At 39.2% G+C, this 18,358-nt stretch overlaps 1 protein-coding gene across 2 annotated transcripts in view; it reads left to right on the forward strand.

Moving 5' to 3' along the window:
- The first annotated feature begins 1,183 nt into the window (after positions 1-1,183).
- LOC121896663 (C-Jun-amino-terminal kinase-interacting protein 1-like) overlaps positions 1,184-18,358 on the forward strand; it is a 33,125-nt gene continuing 15,950 nt past the window's right edge. Inside the window, exons 1-4 of one of the 2 annotated variants that reach the window (XM_042410570.1) lie at positions 1,184-1,248; positions 3,418-3,783; positions 15,503-15,578; positions 17,244-17,840. In XM_042410570.1, the coding sequence (XP_042266504.1) occupies positions 3,712-3,783; positions 15,503-15,578; positions 17,244-17,840 (745 nt within the window). In that variant the 5' untranslated portion in view covers positions 1,184-1,248; positions 3,418-3,711. Of the gene's footprint in view, positions 1,249-1,407; positions 1,528-3,417; positions 3,784-15,502; positions 15,579-17,243; positions 17,841-18,358 lie in introns of those variants that run through there. The other variant, XM_042410571.1, reaches the window with a different exon arrangement.

The raw sequence follows: 18,358 nt of genomic DNA on the forward strand, positions 1-18,358 counted from the left end.
GACCTAGGAATGGCTCAAACATAGAACTGGGTCTAGTCACCAAAAGACAGGAAATAGAGAGAACTCAATATATATTAAATATTTAATATTTAGCATTATCCAGGGAGGCTGCTGTGCCCCCACACCTGCCCTGCCCATGCTGCTGTTCCTAGTGATGGACCCTGCTGAGAATGGGGAGAAGTTGGAGGATCAGTGGGAGAAATGGTATACTGATTCTGATATTTTCATTTTCTTCTTTAGCATCATTATCTGGATGCTTAAGACTAGAAACTTAAATCAAACATGACCTGCAGGAACACTGTGGAGTTGACTTGGATTCAAGGTTTGGTGAATCAGACACTGTCAGGCAGTAACTTGGCAGCACATTGCAGTTAGGACATTATTATTCCTGGAAACCAGTTCTGTCTTGGAAACCATACTGTTAAATGTTCAAATATCACTACTAGTATTTCCAGTCATGCAATTAGTATTTTTATTTAATCTAAATATGTTTGTTGAATTAACTATTGTCCTTTCTAGATTGGGTTCACATGTGACCCAATCTAGAAGGGATAATAGTAAGATCAGATAAAAAGAGGTGCAACTGTTCTCTAACTGTTCTGTTTTTCTTTTAGAAATGAAAAGTGTGACTTTTTGGTGTTGCATATCTGATAAAGATGGCACAATAGAAAGTCCTGCTTTTAATCTTTGAATGCATTTTTTTCTTTGGCCTTGAGAGTGTCACATCTCTTTCTTTAATCAGATTTTATGGGCTGCACATCTACCAAACATAGTTTTGAGCAGCATTATTTAGTTTGGAATGTGTAAAGGTAGAAATTTTGACATTCCTTACCTGGAACTACTGTATTATGACTAATCTGATATTGTTAAGATTAGGAGCAAAAAAATGAAAAGAATGTCCACACTTACACACTGTGACTCTTCACCAGAGTCTTAGATCAAAGTTTTAAAATAAAACTGGCCATGCATATTTTAATACTGATTGCAGTGTTGAAAGAAGATTTTGAATTTCCATGTAGCCAGCACCATCCCAGTAGAGAAACTTCCACAGTCTAGAATCCACAGAAATACATTGTCCATTGGTCTGCATTGTTTCATTCGTGTCATGTCAAATGTTCTTTTTAGTTTCAAATTGTGTTTTTACGTGCATTGATGCTCCTCAGGTTGACCAGTGACTTCAGTTTGAATGAATTTGAAGATGAAGACCTGTCTGAACTCACTGAGATCACAGACCAATACCCTGACCAGGTAGGAGAGATGCACCAACCAAAATTAAGATGTTTAATGCTTATGATGTAGAAGATGGTTTCTCCAGTAAAAAGCCCTGTATGGGGCACATCCTGATTTTTCCAAGTGGTTGTTGTCCTGAGACCAATATTTTGTATGATAGCCCTGCAACAACAACTGTCTCAGCCAATCAATGTTTGTGATGCCACCACAGAGAGCCCTACTGCTGATGCCTGCAAATTTAAAAAAAAAAAAAAAAAGGAAAATAAAACAGCTGTGCTAAAATACGCGGATTACAAGGTGCTACATTCAACATGAAAGTTTTAAAATTTACTATTTAATTTACACCAGTCTGCAACTACAGCTTTATTATTATGAGGATTTTAAAATGCATACTTGCTTTTTACACTAGCATTTTGCATCCATGGAAGTAAACTAACATTAGCTTGCATAGGTGAGCTAACAGTTAGCCAGGTTGCTACCAGCCAAAACTGATGACCATTGCTATATTTCTATATAAACAATCTGAAAGTAATATTTGACGTTAGATGTTTACATTTTTACAGCATGCATAGCTAAAAAATAAAAAGGTAAAACTTAGCTAGCTAGCAAACATGAGCAAGCTAGCAAGCCACAAAGCCAATACTAGCCAAACTTTAAATGTGTACTGTAAATATAAATATTTGACTCAAAAGACATTTAATTTATTTTCATATTCAAAGGGCAATAGCAAAATATCTAGCTTTAGCTAACAAAGCATAAACTTCCCTCCATTATTGATATTGGTTGAGCTTAGGGTAACGTTAGTGATACATTTGTAAGTTTTATGGACAATGCTGCAGGCAACAAGCAACAGTGAACTAGAATAAAATATCTATCCAATATGCTGAGGCAACTCCCAGGGTACTGTTTAACATCAGAAGTTGCCCATAATATTGCGTTGCTTATTGCTATCCTTGGGTTAGGGATACTCTGGGCAATTTTTTGGGCAATATTAGATGGATGGCTGGTTAATTGGACGATTTGCTGAATGACTGGTTTGCTGGCTGCTTTATTGGCTGACTTAATGACTGACTGTATTATTGTTTAACCAAGTGAAACAGTTGACTATTTTATTGACTTACTGACTGAATGACTGGTATGTTAGCTAATATAACTGGCTGGCTGACCAAGTGACTGACTGGTTCTTGGTTTTGACTGGCAAGTTTGCTGGCTGGCTGAAATAGGGGTTTGTTGATTGGTTGAATGACTGCCTTGTTCATTAGGTGCTAGCTGGTTGAATGACTGGTTTGTGGACCTGAAAGAGTAAATGATTAACTATCTGAATGTCTGAATGTTGTTAATTTAACTGCTTGGTTGACTGGCTAAATGACTGGTTTGCAGGCTGATTTTTTGACTTAATGACAAAATGGTTTGTTGGTTAACTGGGTGACAGAAGTGACTTTTATTGGCCAACTGACTGTTTTGCTAAATGGCTAGACTGATGGACTGGAATGACTGAGCGACTGACACGTTAGTAGTATATCATGTTAGTTGCTGGCTGGCTGAATAATTGTTGATTAACTGTTGGCTGTTGGTTGACAGTTGGATGAATGGCTAAATGGCTGGTTTGCTGGCTGGTTTATTGGCTCATGTCATTACTTACTGGATTGTTGGTTCACTGGGTGAAACATCTGACTGTTTTATTGGCTTACTGACTGACTGATTGACTGGTATGTTAGCTAATATAATTGGCTGGTGGATGAAGTGAGTGACTGTTCTTGGTTCGACGGGTGATCTTTTGACTGTTTGTTGAATGGATACAAACTGGTCTGTCGCCTTTGTCTCTCCATGGAATCACTGTTACTGTATAATCTTATTTGGGACACAGACACACACAACACAGGCACACTGGCAGTGTTTATTAGCCTTACAGAATATGCCACAGGCAGACGAGCTGATGATGTCATGCCTCACTCTGATTGGCTGGGCTGATTTCCTCTCCTCCCCCTCTCTCTCTCTTTCTCTCTCTCTCTCTCTCCCTCTCTGCATCTCTTTCTTTCTCTCCTCCCTGCCTTCTTCTCTCTGTCAATCCTCGTTTACCCATCTCTCATCAACACCACCCACCCATTTCTCTGTCTGTCTTTCTTCCTCCCTCTGTCTCTCTGCCTCGCCTCTCCTCTCCTCTCCTCTCTGCTCTGCTCCTGCCAGGAAGATGATGGTGATGATGATGATGTGACACTATGCCCAGCCAATGATCAAGCAGGGAGGGAGTGGAAGGGGTGTGTCCAGAATCCAAGCTTGGAGCTGATCGATGCTGAGGAGACCGAGGAGGAAGAAGGGGAAGAGAGGGAGGTAGAGGAGGGTGGGGGAGGCCTTGTCCAAGCAGAGGAGCGCCTAAACCGGCTTAATAAAGGAGAAGAAGAGGAGGAGGAGGAGGAGGAGGAAGAGGAGGAGGGAGGGAGGAAGCTGTCGCCTGTCAGAGGGGAATCAACCTGTGCTGTCATGGACAAATATCGACCAAAGAGACCCACCACCCTGGCTCTGTTCCCACAGCTGCCACAAGCCGGCACCCAGGTAGGGAGACTGGGAGGGTCTGCTGTTTTTAACATGAGCTGTGGAAATGGGTTACAGTGTGAGTATGTGTGTGTGTGTGTGTGTATGGGTGGATCCTGTGTTTAGAATGAGGCAGCAGTGGCATCAAGCTGAATAAATGGGTTACTGTGTGTGTGTTTGTGTGTGTGTGCGTGCGCACTGGGAGGATCCTGTCTTCAGAATGAGACAGCATTGGATAGCTGTGTATCTGTGTTTGTGTATGCTGTTGGATCTGTGTATGTGAGTGTGTGTGTATGTGTGTGTGTGTGTATGTGCTGGCAGTGGGTCAGTTCTGAAAATGGTTCATCTGTAGCTGTGCAATATGTTGCAGTGCTTCGGTAAATAGGTTCCTGTTTTGTTTATTGGTGCCAGTATTCTTGGCAAATTCCTATATTTAGAGAATAAGTATTCATAATTCTACATCATGCAGCTGACTTGTTTGGTTTTTTTTCCAACAGACAAACAGTAGGTGAGCAGCTAGGGTTTCAGAGTCTTGCTCAAGGACACTTTGACAGGACATACTGGCTTTGATGGGATTGACCCTGATTGTGCTGTTAACACAAGATCCTCCAGGCTCATGAAATAAATACATTTATGCATAAGATGGGTTAGCAGTATATTCTGATAAGAGTACAGAAAAGGGGAGGGAACAATGCTAAGTCAAACGATGAATATGTCCATAAAAACAAGTCTAGAAAATGCAGGACGATAGTGAAACAGCTAGCCTTGGTTCCTTTGGCAGCGTTCAGTAATGAGTGCTCTCTGGAGGGAGCCAGCAGTAGCAGCAGTAGTAGTATCGTGGTATATCCCTTTAAATGAACTGCATCCTGTTTACTGTGTCAGTTCAGATCAGAGCAGAGTCATTTCACCCTAACCTGGGTTTCCCTTTAGCGTCAGCAACCAAATCACTCAACACACAGAGTATTTCATTGACGCATCAATTGAAATCATTTTTGTTGGGACTGCTCTTTTCGATCAAGACCTAATAATAATGCAATAAGGAAACGCAGAATACATGGTTAGATTTAGTCTGATATTTAAAAAGGAGATGGGAGGTTAGTGTTGTTCAATAGTATTGAACCTGGATTCCAGTTTTGAGTAAAATTTCAACATTTGCAACTAACTGAAGTTGTAAAAAACGCAAACATCTGTATGACATATTGCAATCACAGGCGTAGACTTTTACAGCTTATTTTTCACAAGCTGCTTGATCCAAATACTGGAGATCCCAATGCAAAAAGCAAAACATTTCACTTTAGCTTCACCCACTGCTGACACAATCTGCCACTGGGGATGATTATCATTTTAACTGGCAAAAATGACAAATGCAGGTATTTTGCTGGGAACCTGATCCAAAATGCAAACTGGCTATTGGAACCTAACGCTGTAGAAGAGTCGAAGTGAAACCAGAACAAGTAGGAAAAGCTATTTGACACATTTGTGAAACACACATAATTTTTTAGAGACACAGATGAAAGAAATGCTGAAGCTGCGCTGGTTTGACATCGTGACTTTGATTCTCAATGAGAAAAAAAATTGTCCCTTCTCTCTTCCAGTAGTTCCTACCTGCTTCTACTTTGTGCTGAGGGTGAAATATATAATATTCAACTATACCTGTTGAAATTTCCACTCAATTTCTCAAAATTTCGATTAACTTAACAAACTTTTCAAGAAACTTGTAGTTCCTCTATGCTACCGTATGGCTAGTTAAGAGCTTGTTGCAGATTCAAGGCTTGATAAGTTAATTTTAATGACAACTGACATGGGTTTGTGAAGAGATTGAGATTTAACTTGATATAGGTTTTTAGCTAAGATAGCTAGCCAGCTAACACATTTATCTGCGAAACGAAATTAGATAGTTAACATCATGTTAGCTTTTTGTTGTCGTTATTCATGGTGATTAGAGATTGATATCAAACTCACAAGTCTGCATCCATTAATAATAAATAATATGTCCTTTATAACATGCAAAGCTGTGATGTCACGTCTTGGCTAGCCACTGTTCCACTAGCTTCTGTGACTCAATGCCATCTCCAATTTTTATTGGTTCTTCTTAAACAGTTAAATGTGTTCTGGGATTTACTATCCATATTCTGCCATAAATGACTATCACTGCAGAACTTGCTACTGTAATTTGAAGATGTTGTGATTGAACCTGGTTTAAGATAAACAATCATTAATTTTCACAAAGAACTACAGCTCCCATGAAGTTTCTCTAGCTTCTAATGTCATCTTTTCGCCTTTTTAGCTAGCAACTTTTACACCATGAGCTGGTGTTGTTAAATCACAAAGGTCTTGGGCAAACTGTTTTTTTCAAAGGCCACGATAAGCAGAATTCGTAAAGAAACAACAATACTTGATCTTTTTTCAATTTCTAACTGTCTAACCCCTACACATATTGTGTAAACGGCATGACATACTGTTGATCACCTATGATTATGTGTCATATGCTAACATGCTAATTTGTATGTTGACTGAAGAAACAGAGTCTTTTAAGGGATACAAATGTTACAAGAGACAATCATATGATCATTTTAACATGTATACTTGAAATACACAATGTCAGGAGGAGATGTGATCAGCTAAATCATGTGAAGATCGAAGTCCAGATGTGAAATAAATATTCCAAGAGGAGAGGAAAACTGTAGTAGTTTAGCTGTAAAGCGATAATGTGAAGATCTCTCTTTGGTTTTATCAGTAAGGATCATTCAACAGTTAATGATCCACTGTAACCTGAGATGGAATAGGACGATGATGTGCTGACAGGCAGATATAGGAGGTGACTTTAGTTTCATCTCTCTTCGATCTGCGTGCTGAGAATGCCTGCTGACTCTAATGTAGCAGCGCTGTAAAGAACTGAGGACTGATCTCAGTGGATTAAAGGCACATTCAGGGTGGCTGTAGGTATTCACCGTATGCTGCTGCTTCAAAGGGTTTCTTACTATGTGTGTGAATGAATGGTTTGACTTAAATAGGTTTCACAAATCCATCTGTGATATAGTAGTACTCACTTCAAAATGTATCTATATTACCAATACTGACAACTTCTACAACTTTTTGTGCCACATTTTCACAGACAGAACTGCCAGAAGTGATTCTAGCAGAGGGGAACAATGTAGGATAAATGCCTGGATACTGTATGTACTTCAGCAGTAATGCAGGACTTTTCCCACACTGTACTAAGGATAAAGAGAAGAGAAGATAGCGTTACTGAATCTTATTGGTTAGGACACGTAGGCTAGTGTCTAATGATTTAAGGCCATTTTCTCCGATATTTGATATTAACATTAATATATGGATGTATTTTTTCACCAAGCACTTTATTAGGAACACCTGTGCAATCTAATGCACTAATCTAGCACATTAATGTTTAGTTTATTAGGATCCCCATTAGCCATTACACCAGGCAACAGCTACTCTTTCTGAGGTCCACATTGAACACAAAATACATACATTACAAATCAAGATGAAATGAAAAGAAAAAAAAAAGCTTATAAAGAAAAAAAAACACAAAACGTAGGTTAAATGGTGAAGAAAAGAAACAAAAGTGCCATCTCTGATTAGAAAATAGCTTGTAGATGACACTACAGTCAGGACACAACAGCTGATAGAGGTTTTATAGTCTCTAGCACATTTCACAATAATCTTATTATAATACTATGATGATACATAGCACAATACTAATCAATATAATATAGTTTATCCACAGTGAGCCATATTAACCATTTTTTATAATTTACTGAAAATGATTAAGATGGAAAGTCAACTGTTTTTCTTTTATTTCTATGATTGTAGGTAAGGAGTTCCATATAGACATAGCTCTGTACATAACTGTTTTCTTCATTGCATTAGATTTAGGCATAGCCACTGTAAAACACTCCATTACCACCTGCCTGGTAGAATAGCTATGTCTATTACTCGTGTAATGAAGTAATTTGTTCAAACAATATGGTTTTTTGTTGACATAGATGTTCCTAAAAAGTAAAAGAGACCATAGGCCATGATAGGCATTTATACATATGTAAGGTATTGGACCTATTTCCCCACTGAAGAGCAAGGCGTGCCGCTTTATTTTGGGCAAGTTTTTAGTTTTTTCAAGTCCTTTTTTCCCTCCACTTGACCACACAGCAGAGCAATAGTCAAGATGAGATACATGAGAGTGGCACTTTTCAATATAATGCACTCCAGTACACCACCACCACCCACTATGACCTCAATAATAAACATATAGTAGAATTATCACCTTTCTGATAATGTCAACAAAAAGTGAGAATGTATGAGTTTCGTAAAAGTAGAATTTATGGCAGAGCTGTTGTACTGGATTGCATTAGAGTGCTCTTTGTATACTGTATGATATTAAACTGGACAGGGTGAAGAAGACTCTGTAGCAGGATGATACTACATTACACATGTAATTACTTCTTATCAAACATATTCATATTTAGTTGTGAAACCCAAAAAATGACTTAAAGCCGCAGACAGCCAGTGTAGTACTGATCATGTCTACAGTCCACGTGTTATCGGGCACACAGCATCAACTAATGAAACCTCCTGTATGGTGATCAGTGGTGTGATTGGCTGCTGTAAGAGCGTCCTCGCCGACCTGTCCTGCCTGCCAGCTGGACTCGCCACAGGACCTGGATTAGACTGATCACACTCACTACCACTTAGCATGAATGACTTTAAGCCCTGACTCTCACCGAGTCTGAGTGCGTAAACATGTGTGTGTGTGTGTGTGTGTGTGTGTGTGTGTGTGTGTTTGTGTATGTGCAGATATTGACTCTTGGCTGCAAATTAATCAGCTAATTGTAAGTTCTAAAATTAGCAGGCGTGTCAGAGGGCAGGGACATCAATCTGCCTCTGTGTGCTGCTCTTTGTGTTGTTCTAATGTTGAATATGACTGCTCTAAAGATGCAAGTCCAACTATAATGAATAGGCAAGATATTAGTGTTCAAATCTACATGTTGCACTGATCATTTGATCATCAAATGAAATTTAAAGACTCATGTCCAAATTTCTCCATGCCAAAAGCTTTCACGAGTCTTTTTAAAGTTGTCACAGGTGACATGTATCTATTATTCTGTCCAAAATCACTCCCCATACCAAATCTTAACAGGTGTGAAAATTACAGTTGTGCAACACTACACCTGTCAGTGATTACACAAAATGATGATGATTCATGAGGGTCTGAATCTACTGCTCACTCTAGAGTAATCTACTGTGTGTCTAATAAACAGTGATTATCAGTGAACGAGGGGCTGATTTCAGTTATAAGCAGTTCAAACAACTGATGTTCCCTTCTTAGATTGTTTCATATGACTAGGTTTTAGAAGCTTCAACAGGGAAATTTTGGGATCTGGTTCCAGTCCCCTGAATCGCTGCCCACATCTCAGTGATTCAGATAGGTCTGGTGTTGTGCTCATTGACAGCTTTCCCTTGTTGGAAAAACAACCAACCGATCAGAGAATTGTTTGTGGCTGGATTAAGAATGTCAAGTGACAAGCATTGATGAGATCGATGCAGCCATACAGGCTGTTGTTGACTTACAGAGACACTGTTATTAAATTCAATTTAAGTGCTCCTAGCAACTGTTACTTTTAAATTATGTTGACGAGACAAATACGTCAATCCTTACTGATTGGTTTCTGCAAAATAACCCCCCTCCAAACAGAAATCAGCCAACACTAACTTGATGCCAGACTGAATAAAGAAAAATCAATGCAGTCTGATTATCAGGCAAAGAGAACAATCCACTATTTCATAATAAAAATACAGAAGTGTCTGTTGTTTCTGTGGTTGAATATGTTTATTTCCTTATTTCCTATTTTGTTAATTGTTCTACAACTGCTCAGATTAATAATCATGACTGGTATAATCATGCAGTTGTTTGGTAATTACTAGCAGGGATATTAATAATCTTAAAACAATATTTAGCAAAGCACAAATAATTTGTTTTATACAAATATTAGGAAAATTCAACCCCTGTAGACACAAAAGAAGCAAACATGGATGTGGTGAAAAGGTGGATGTGAATTTGACAGATGCATTCGTCACATGTACAATGTGCTGTGATACTTTTTGATATGTTTTCCTCATTCCCCCCCCCCCCCCCCCCCCCCCCCCCCCCCCCCCCCCCCCCCCCCCCCCGGTGGGCACGGGGCTTTGAGGGCATGCGGTGAGTTTAAGGAGGGGGGTGCAACAGCTGACGGGGCACACGGCTGAGGCCTAGGAAGGGAACCACTATGAAATAAGTAATTTAATAATAAATAAAGCAGCACTCTGCAGCCTCTGGGGGACAGGCTGCCTCCACACTGTTTACTGCAGTTAAGAGAGCAAGATTCAGCATTACAGGCAGCCACATTGATCTGTTATGTCTGTCCAAAAGTCATTTTAAGTTCACTTTGAATGGGAGGGGGTCTGGTGTCTGGACAGGATGGATGACAGATTTCTATATGCCAGGAACTGAGTCAAACCTGTTCCTGAACAGATGAATTTGTCACCTACCTGTTAGCTGAGCAGGGCTCCTCTGTTTGCTTTGGGGAAGCGGTGGCAGCAGTTAGATGAGTGAGGTGCAGTGTACTCTACACTGCAGTGGTTCTCACACATACCTCACAGCCATGCAGTCAGAGTCAACGACAACATGTTCCAAATGTGTTCATTTGAGATGTTGAAATGAAATTTGAAAGGTTAAACTGCATATTAACTACTGGTGGCAGAAACGATTCACCTGTTTATACAATACTTCTAGCGATCTATTTCAACCATGTATACATTACATTTAGCACACTAATTTCAACTGTTTATTCATTACTTTTAGCTACTGATTTTGGCTATTTATCCATTACTGTTAGCTATTTATATCAACTATTCACCCATTACTATTAGCGAACTGTTTACACACTCTAAATTGCAACGTGTGGTGTGTTTACTCACAATATGTGGAATTTACTTTTAAATAAAATCATTATTTCTATTTCATCAAATCTACTCCACAATCTTTCAGCGGAAGTACACACTGCTATACTGCATCATTCGGATCACAAGAGCAGAGATAAAATACCTGGCCCAACACCCAGAGGTGATTTAATCTTGTCATTAGTCCTGCAACCATCCATATGCTACCACAACCACCTAATTGACCTCTTCACACATCATTACTACTGCTAAGTCAAGCCTCATGACAACAAACAATTATATAAATTCTTTATATCTAATTTAAGCTTAAGTTAAGTCCAGGTCTTGCCTCTACTTTGCTTTTCTCTTTTTGCAGTCAAACACAAGAGCAAGATATCATCAAAAACTACCGTGCAGTGCAACCGCTCCCATATAAACAGCTAAAAGCCAGTTCAGTTAGCTACATCGCGAGTGTTCTTTTTTTCTAAAGAAGTGACACTAAATTTAACTAATTTCCTCCTTCTTTTTCAGTCAAGAGGCCAGCTGAGCAGCTCATAACGTTAGATCATTAGATCAAAGCATGGAACATCACGGCAACTGTCAAATTAGACATTTAAAAATGTATATTATCATTCACCCTTTTTTTTTTATTCCAGACCCATGAAAATCTCTCTATATGGCTTCCTCTGCCTCTCTGTGTGTGTGTGTCTCTTGTCCTCCACCTTCTCTATACCCTGCTCACTCTCTCTAGTCTTTCTTCCTTTTAAGAGCTTCTTATCATCATGTCTCATTATCATCTCTCTGTCTCAGCTCAGTTAAATCCAGTGTCTCCTTCATTGGCCTGACATGATGATTCCTTCCTGTGCCAAAGCACAAGATGATAACTTCAATCATTACAAAACGACAGATCAACCACCTACACATTATTGCTCATATCCCCCACCGTGGGACACAGGTCAACACATTCACAGCTGTATATTAAAAATGAATTTATTTGTGTGAGTTCCATCCCTCCAATTGCGGTAGCCAGATTTGATTGTCTTTATACGGTGAACAACTCCTTTGCTCTTTCAGCTCTTGCATTTCAGTAAAACGTCCTGTGAAATGTATAATCAATATATGTAGATTTAACTGTGCTCACTAACTGTTCTTCCAGACCTGACTGTGCTTACCAAGAACTGACAGTTCAAGATTTTTTTTTTTTTCCATGTTCACAGTCAGGTAGTTAAGTCGAGTTGTGTGTTGAAGCTCAGTTGTAATACCTGCGCGTTGGGAAAAAGAGGAACAAAGCCACCAGATAAATGACCTGAGTGTCGTGCAGGGTGAGAGCTGTGACTGTGTGCTGGGTTTATACCGCTGCTCAGTCTCCACAGTGACGCAGAGATGAAGTGACAGCTCCGGCTGTTTCCCATTTGACCTTATCTGATACATTGTGTTAACTGAATGATTGTCTCTTGCCTCTTGGATCACAGTTGTCATACGTAAACGACAACTTGTCAGTGTCTTCTAATACAATTAATGACTTTTACAATTCATATGAGCTCTCTGTTATCTGCCACAGCTATACAGGGCGTTTGTTTAATCCCTAAGTATGTATGTATTGGAAAAAACTACAATGATAGTGGTGGCTCATAGAACATGTGATGTGGTGCACATTTAAACACAGGATCCGGGAAAGCTGTTCCAGCAATTTATTATTCTAGTCAAGGGTGGAATGAATGGATGAACAGTGGAATTTTTTTGTATTCAAAGGAAATATTGAAAATAAAATATTATAAATATGAACAGTAGCAAACAAATAATTAAAAAAAACCAATAACTGTAAAATGACTACCTCTCAAACTCAGAACATGAATATTTTAAAAAGGTGGTACCGCAGTGTGTGTCCTGCTCAAATTGCCAAGAGAACCTCTATCAACAACAACTCTATCTCCTGATGTCATGAGAATTTTGGGATATTTTTATAGGCCAGAAAAAGTTTGGATACTTATCAGGTAAATTAGCCAGCAGACCAATCTTTTCCCTTCAAACTGGCTGCATCATTTTTCTGTCTGCATATTCTGTCTGCAAATGTCAGACATGAAAGAAGGTAAAGATGTCATCAGAGAGGGATGTGCTTTACATAGAAAGACTCTGACTCTCACTCTCTCTCTCACACACACACACTCTCCCTCACTCTCTCGCTCTCTCTCTCAGAGTAACCATAGTAACAGAATGGGGTGTGCAGCAGGGAGAGCAGATGTATGATGGGATGTCAGTAAGTGAGTCAGCGCTCTGTGTGGTTCCCATGACGTCGAGGCTGGACCGTCACACGCTTCCTGGTTGATGCTCCTTCCTCTTCCTGGCAATGACATCATCAGAGAGAGATTCAGGAGTCTTTGTTCTTCTTTGTTTCATTACATGTAGTAACAGCAATCCAATAATTATATATAGATATAGATCGATAGTTGGACAGATGTAACTTGAATATAGAATAAAATTAAAGACAAATGTAGTAAATAAATGAGAAACAGAACACAAATCATAGTGGATTAATAGATGAAAGAGTTACTCAGTGATACAGATCATTATAGTCATTTTGTAGGAGATAAATGTTCTTTTCCATTACTGGTGTCTAATTTCTAATTAATAGTTTTTGCCTTTTTGCCTCATGAGTTTATCTATATGCTCTGAATAAATGTCTTCACAATTTTAAGACATCCCAGATAGCAAAATCGCTGTGACCCAGATCTGGCCCACACCCGACACTTTCAGCACTTTCATTGTTTCCCAGATCTGGGCCACAAGCCACACGTCAACCAAGAACAACCAGATAAACCAGAACTGGCTCACATCCAGAATACCTGAAAGCACTGCATCTTTACCAAAAAAGGCCCAGACGTGATTTGGGATATTTAGGTCATATTTGCTATTTTACATGTGGGCCATGTCAGACTCACATCCATTTCATCCGGGCCAGAAGAAGGCCAGCAGTGCCGCATCACTGCCTGAAGTGACCCACTTCCATATGCTATCTGAGATAAAAGAGAAATTTCAATGATCGCATTTAATAACCTGAGGGGGTTTTGTAATTTAACTGCAAATGCATGTAAAGTGCACTGTAAAACATCACACTGGAATTTAGTGGAATCAACTAATATTTTGTCATGAACTAAATGTAAATATACACATATGTCTTTTGACTTGAAGTGATGAGTTAAAATAATGTACAGCTGAGAGTTTACTAAACTCATTACATTTAGTTTCTAAAGACATACAATTAGCATATTAGTAGATTTCCCAGCATGCATCACAATCAGAATCATTATCTGTTTATTAGCCAACTATGCAGCATACAAAGAATGTGTCTTGGTGTTTGCTCCCACAAATGCAACACAGAAGAATAAAAATAGAACAAAAGTGATGCAATAAAAAAATGACGAAATAATCAAAATAATAATAAAATTAAATTTAACATTTACAATCTATTTACTGATTGGAATAATAATAGTTGTATAATAATAGCAGGTAAATTATGTAACAGTGGAGGATGAATGTGATGTACAATGTTAAGTCAAATTTGATGAAATATAAATAATAAGTGCAGGAATTAAATGAGGGATGTGAGATGTAAAGTCCAGTTTGATAACAGTACAGTTCAGCTATTTAGTAGAGCAACAGCCTCTGTTCCTGTGTCTGCTGGGGGAGGTTTTTATGGATCGCTTTCTTTTTCCTGAGGGAAAAAGTTCAAAGAGATGGTTGGATGCATAGTTTGAGAATGAACAACTTTGGTCTAAATCTCACTGTGGTTTTGATTAACAATTTCCCAAAATGTCAAACTTTAATTAGAGAATACAGTCACGTACAGACACATGGTCATGTGTGCGTCTGCTGACAGAAAGGACATTAGAGAGAAGAGGAGGTGCACTTAGACACCCTTTAAAGGGGCACTCCACAAATTTCCTGATGATGTCATGAGAGTTATCTACTCAAGTTTGGGATTGTAGACTACATATGTATAATATATTGACCATGTCCAGAGATCCTTCTTTTTTGTTGTTTAAAGTAAACATAGGCGATGGAAACTTGACATGTGTCTTGTATAATACATGTTAAGATAAATCATTGTTGTTTCTTTCTTATAGTTATGAAACCAATGCTCACCATGATGAAGGCTAGTATCTAATTCAGTCCCTATCTCCCTGCACTTTTGATTTAACAAGGTCATAGGCAGAAGCCTCGCATTATGTCTTAGTTACTTGATTCTTTGTTCTAAATTAAACTAATTGACTTTGAGCAATTTTAATATATATTTTGAATAATAGGCACCTGTAATTTGGTATCCCAATTTCAATTTCAGTGGTAATTACATTTCAAAAATCAGGTATTCAATTGCTTATAAGATTCAAATCTTTAGTGTCATTATTTGTTTCCTCATAGAGGAGTCTTTGAATAATCTGGTGGAACCTCAGTGACCCTGCAGGAAGAAAGAAAATGTGGTTTGGATGAGAATCGATGAAAGCAGATCCCTGCCCCTCCATGTGTATCAGTTCTGCTTTCTGTAATCCTCTGAGCTACACTACAGTACGACAAGATTTTATGGTTTAGCTGTACCTCAGGCTAAACTGTGAACAAGACCTCCTCTGTGTGTGTGCATGTATGTGTGTGACAAACGTGTGTGTGTGTGTGTGTGTGTGTGTGTGTGTGTGTGTGTGTGTGTGTGCGTGTGTGTGCGTGTGTGTGTGTGTGTGTGTGTGTGATAACCCAGTTAAGTCATGTGTTGGTTTTTGTCCTTACACTACCACTCTGTGTCATTGACTCCAACCAGGACTCCATCAACAACAACTCTTTAGGCAAGAAGGACAGCTGGAAGGACTCCCACTCTTCCTCCCCACACATTACAGGTATGGGCACTAAATAGGTCTGAAAAAAAAAAAAACAGGCAGAATGTAGACTTATCCATAAATATTCAAGTGCATAGTGGTAAAAATAAGCTGTTCACTTCAGTTTTCAGATGTAAATGCTGGTAGAAGCTTTCTCAATTTTGACATCAAAAAATACACAATTTACAGCTTTCAACCACTAACAATACTGGGGAAACTATTAACAAAAGTGCTGAATTTTATTGAACATCAACAACACCATGAACTGCATGTTTATTTTTACACGTGTATCTTATGAATAATAATGCAAGTAAAACTTAGCCCAAACTTTTAGATATAAAAGACTAACCCTATCTGGCCATACTGATGGTGAACTTGAAGGACTAATGCGTGTGCTCAATAAGCATCCCCGGTTTTTCTTTTCTTCCCTGTCAAAAGTCAGACCCTCTTGTACTTTACGTGTCATTTTTCTATCTGAATCAGTCTTGCTAACATAACTCTTAATAGCCTTGCTAGCTTTAGACCACTCCTTGTTTCATTATCGTTCACATATGAATCAGATTAACTTTTTCACAGCAGACAAAAAACACTGTTGCTAATAACATTAACGATGGCTCTGATTCAGCAATTACTTCACTACAACACAGCAGTTAGTGAAGTTACACTTGTGTTTGACAAGTCAAAATGTCTGCTGTGGAAAAAGGTTTATTCAGTTTTAGTTTTACTCCACATAGAGCCAACACAATAACTCTGCACACCCTCATTTGGAGACCACTGGTCTAAATCTGACTGTTGTTTTTGATTGTTAATTTTTTCCCAAAAGTTGACCTTTAATCAGAGACTCTAGACACCTTCAGGCTCACTGAGTAGACCAATGTCATGCACGCCTCTGCTGTCTGAAGGAGCATTAGGGAGCAAGGAGCATTAGGGAGCATTAGGAGGTGCATTTAGACAGCCATTGTTTGTTTGTTTTTTTACCTTTAAAGGGGCACTTTGCTGATTTTACACATACATGTTAGTATACTTGTATGTAAGTCACAAAGCATCCTACTCAGCCTATGAAAACTCAAACAAAACAAGAATAACCCCTGATGATGTCATAAGGGTTATTTTCTCAAGCTTGGGTTTAGAGACTACAAATTCCTAACAGAAAGCCTGACTTATAAACAGGGGCGCAGAGTTTGACTGATGTAGACATTTACCAGAGATGGAGGGCTTAATGATGAAATGATGTCAAGTTGCATTATGGGAAACGTAGGATACCTAGGGACACAAAGTTACAATATTTCAGTCTATGCTGCTTTGATTATGACCATTCTTTTTTAAATCGATCTCTCTCCACCAATTTAGTGGATGTGCAATACTAAATCACTGGAGTGTCCCTTTAAACTCCATTCACCTTCATCAACACAGTAATATCCATACATATGATAACGATTTGTCCTCTTAAAAATTTTTTAGCTGCCATAGTTATGTGCATGTGAGGAATACAGAAATGTGGGATACGCATTACAGTACAAGAATGACAACAAAACAAGACTGAAGTGAAAAGGTGTGGATTTTTCCTGTTCCTGTAAGTCAGATTCTGTCCAGGATAAACTGCTTACGGTAGACTATTTTAATAATCCCTCTGTCTACATCTGGTTGCCTAATACATAATCTGATTGTTTGCGTGTGTGTGTTAAGGGGATCTAGCACCACCAGATATTCAACCAAAAGCGGAGGACAAAGTCCGCCATGGCACCCGCCGCCCAGCCCCCAAACCACCAACAGCCAATGGAGCCAACAGCAGAGCCAATACTCAAGCTGCTGCCACCACTGCAGACACACGCGCTCGTCCACGGGAAAGACAGTTGTCCGGGGCCACGCACACACAGTCCTTCAGCTCATCGAGGAGTCAGCGAAGAGGAGGAGGAGCAGGAGGAGGAAGAGGTAGAGGGGGAGGCAGAGGAGCGACAGCGATGAGAGAGAGGAGTCTGGGGGACATCAAAGGGAAGGATGGAGTGACAGCAGGGAAGGAAGACAGAAGAGGAGGAAGACTGTGTGAAGAGTCCAAGGGGAAGGAGAAAGAGAGGCCCGGACATCAGAGGCCAAGAGAAGCAAATGTACTGAAAAGCCGGGGAGCTGATGGGAGAGGAAAAGTAGGCACTAAAGGGGATAACAGAGCAGGGAGATTCAAGCTGAACAACGCACTTTCTAGCCAGGAAGTTTATCTGACAGCCATGGTGGTCCCACGCACTCCTGTAGCACCAAGAAACCAGGACAAGAAGACCCAAGACCAAGGTAACAACCCCCCCCCGCCCCCCACCTTCAGAGCACAGGGTGGTGTACTGTGCAGAGACTGCCCTTCAATTAAAGCATCTGTTCTGCTGAAGTGTCCTTTAGCAAGACACTTAATACTGCACCTGACCTTTACAGTTGCAGTTTTGCATGATTATGTCAATACTAATAACTCTAATGTTGAACCAATATCTGGGCATGAATTACCCTTTTTTAACTGTTCATACCAACAAAATAAGGTATTTCCAATATGACGTACTGTACATGATTCAGTTTGTTTGACTGTAATTACTGTACAATAGATCAATAATTAAGTGGTTGAGTATGTAAAGTGTAATTGATGTAGTCTGTTGTGGTCTTAAAGCTAAGACATTTTTACTTTGACAAAGTTGAAATTTTGATAAATTAAAAAAACACAATACATTTGAATCAATAGGTTTAACTTTAGGGATATGGCATTTTAGCAAAAAATACTGACATATGGTAGTTTCATTATAAAATAAGTAAGCACTAATAAGAGT

Source organism: Thunnus maccoyii, chromosome 5, assembly GCF_910596095.1.
Source record: "Thunnus maccoyii chromosome 5, fThuMac1.1, whole genome shotgun sequence".
NCBI classification, from domain to species: Eukaryota; Metazoa; Chordata; class Actinopteri; order Scombriformes; family Scombridae; genus Thunnus; species Thunnus maccoyii.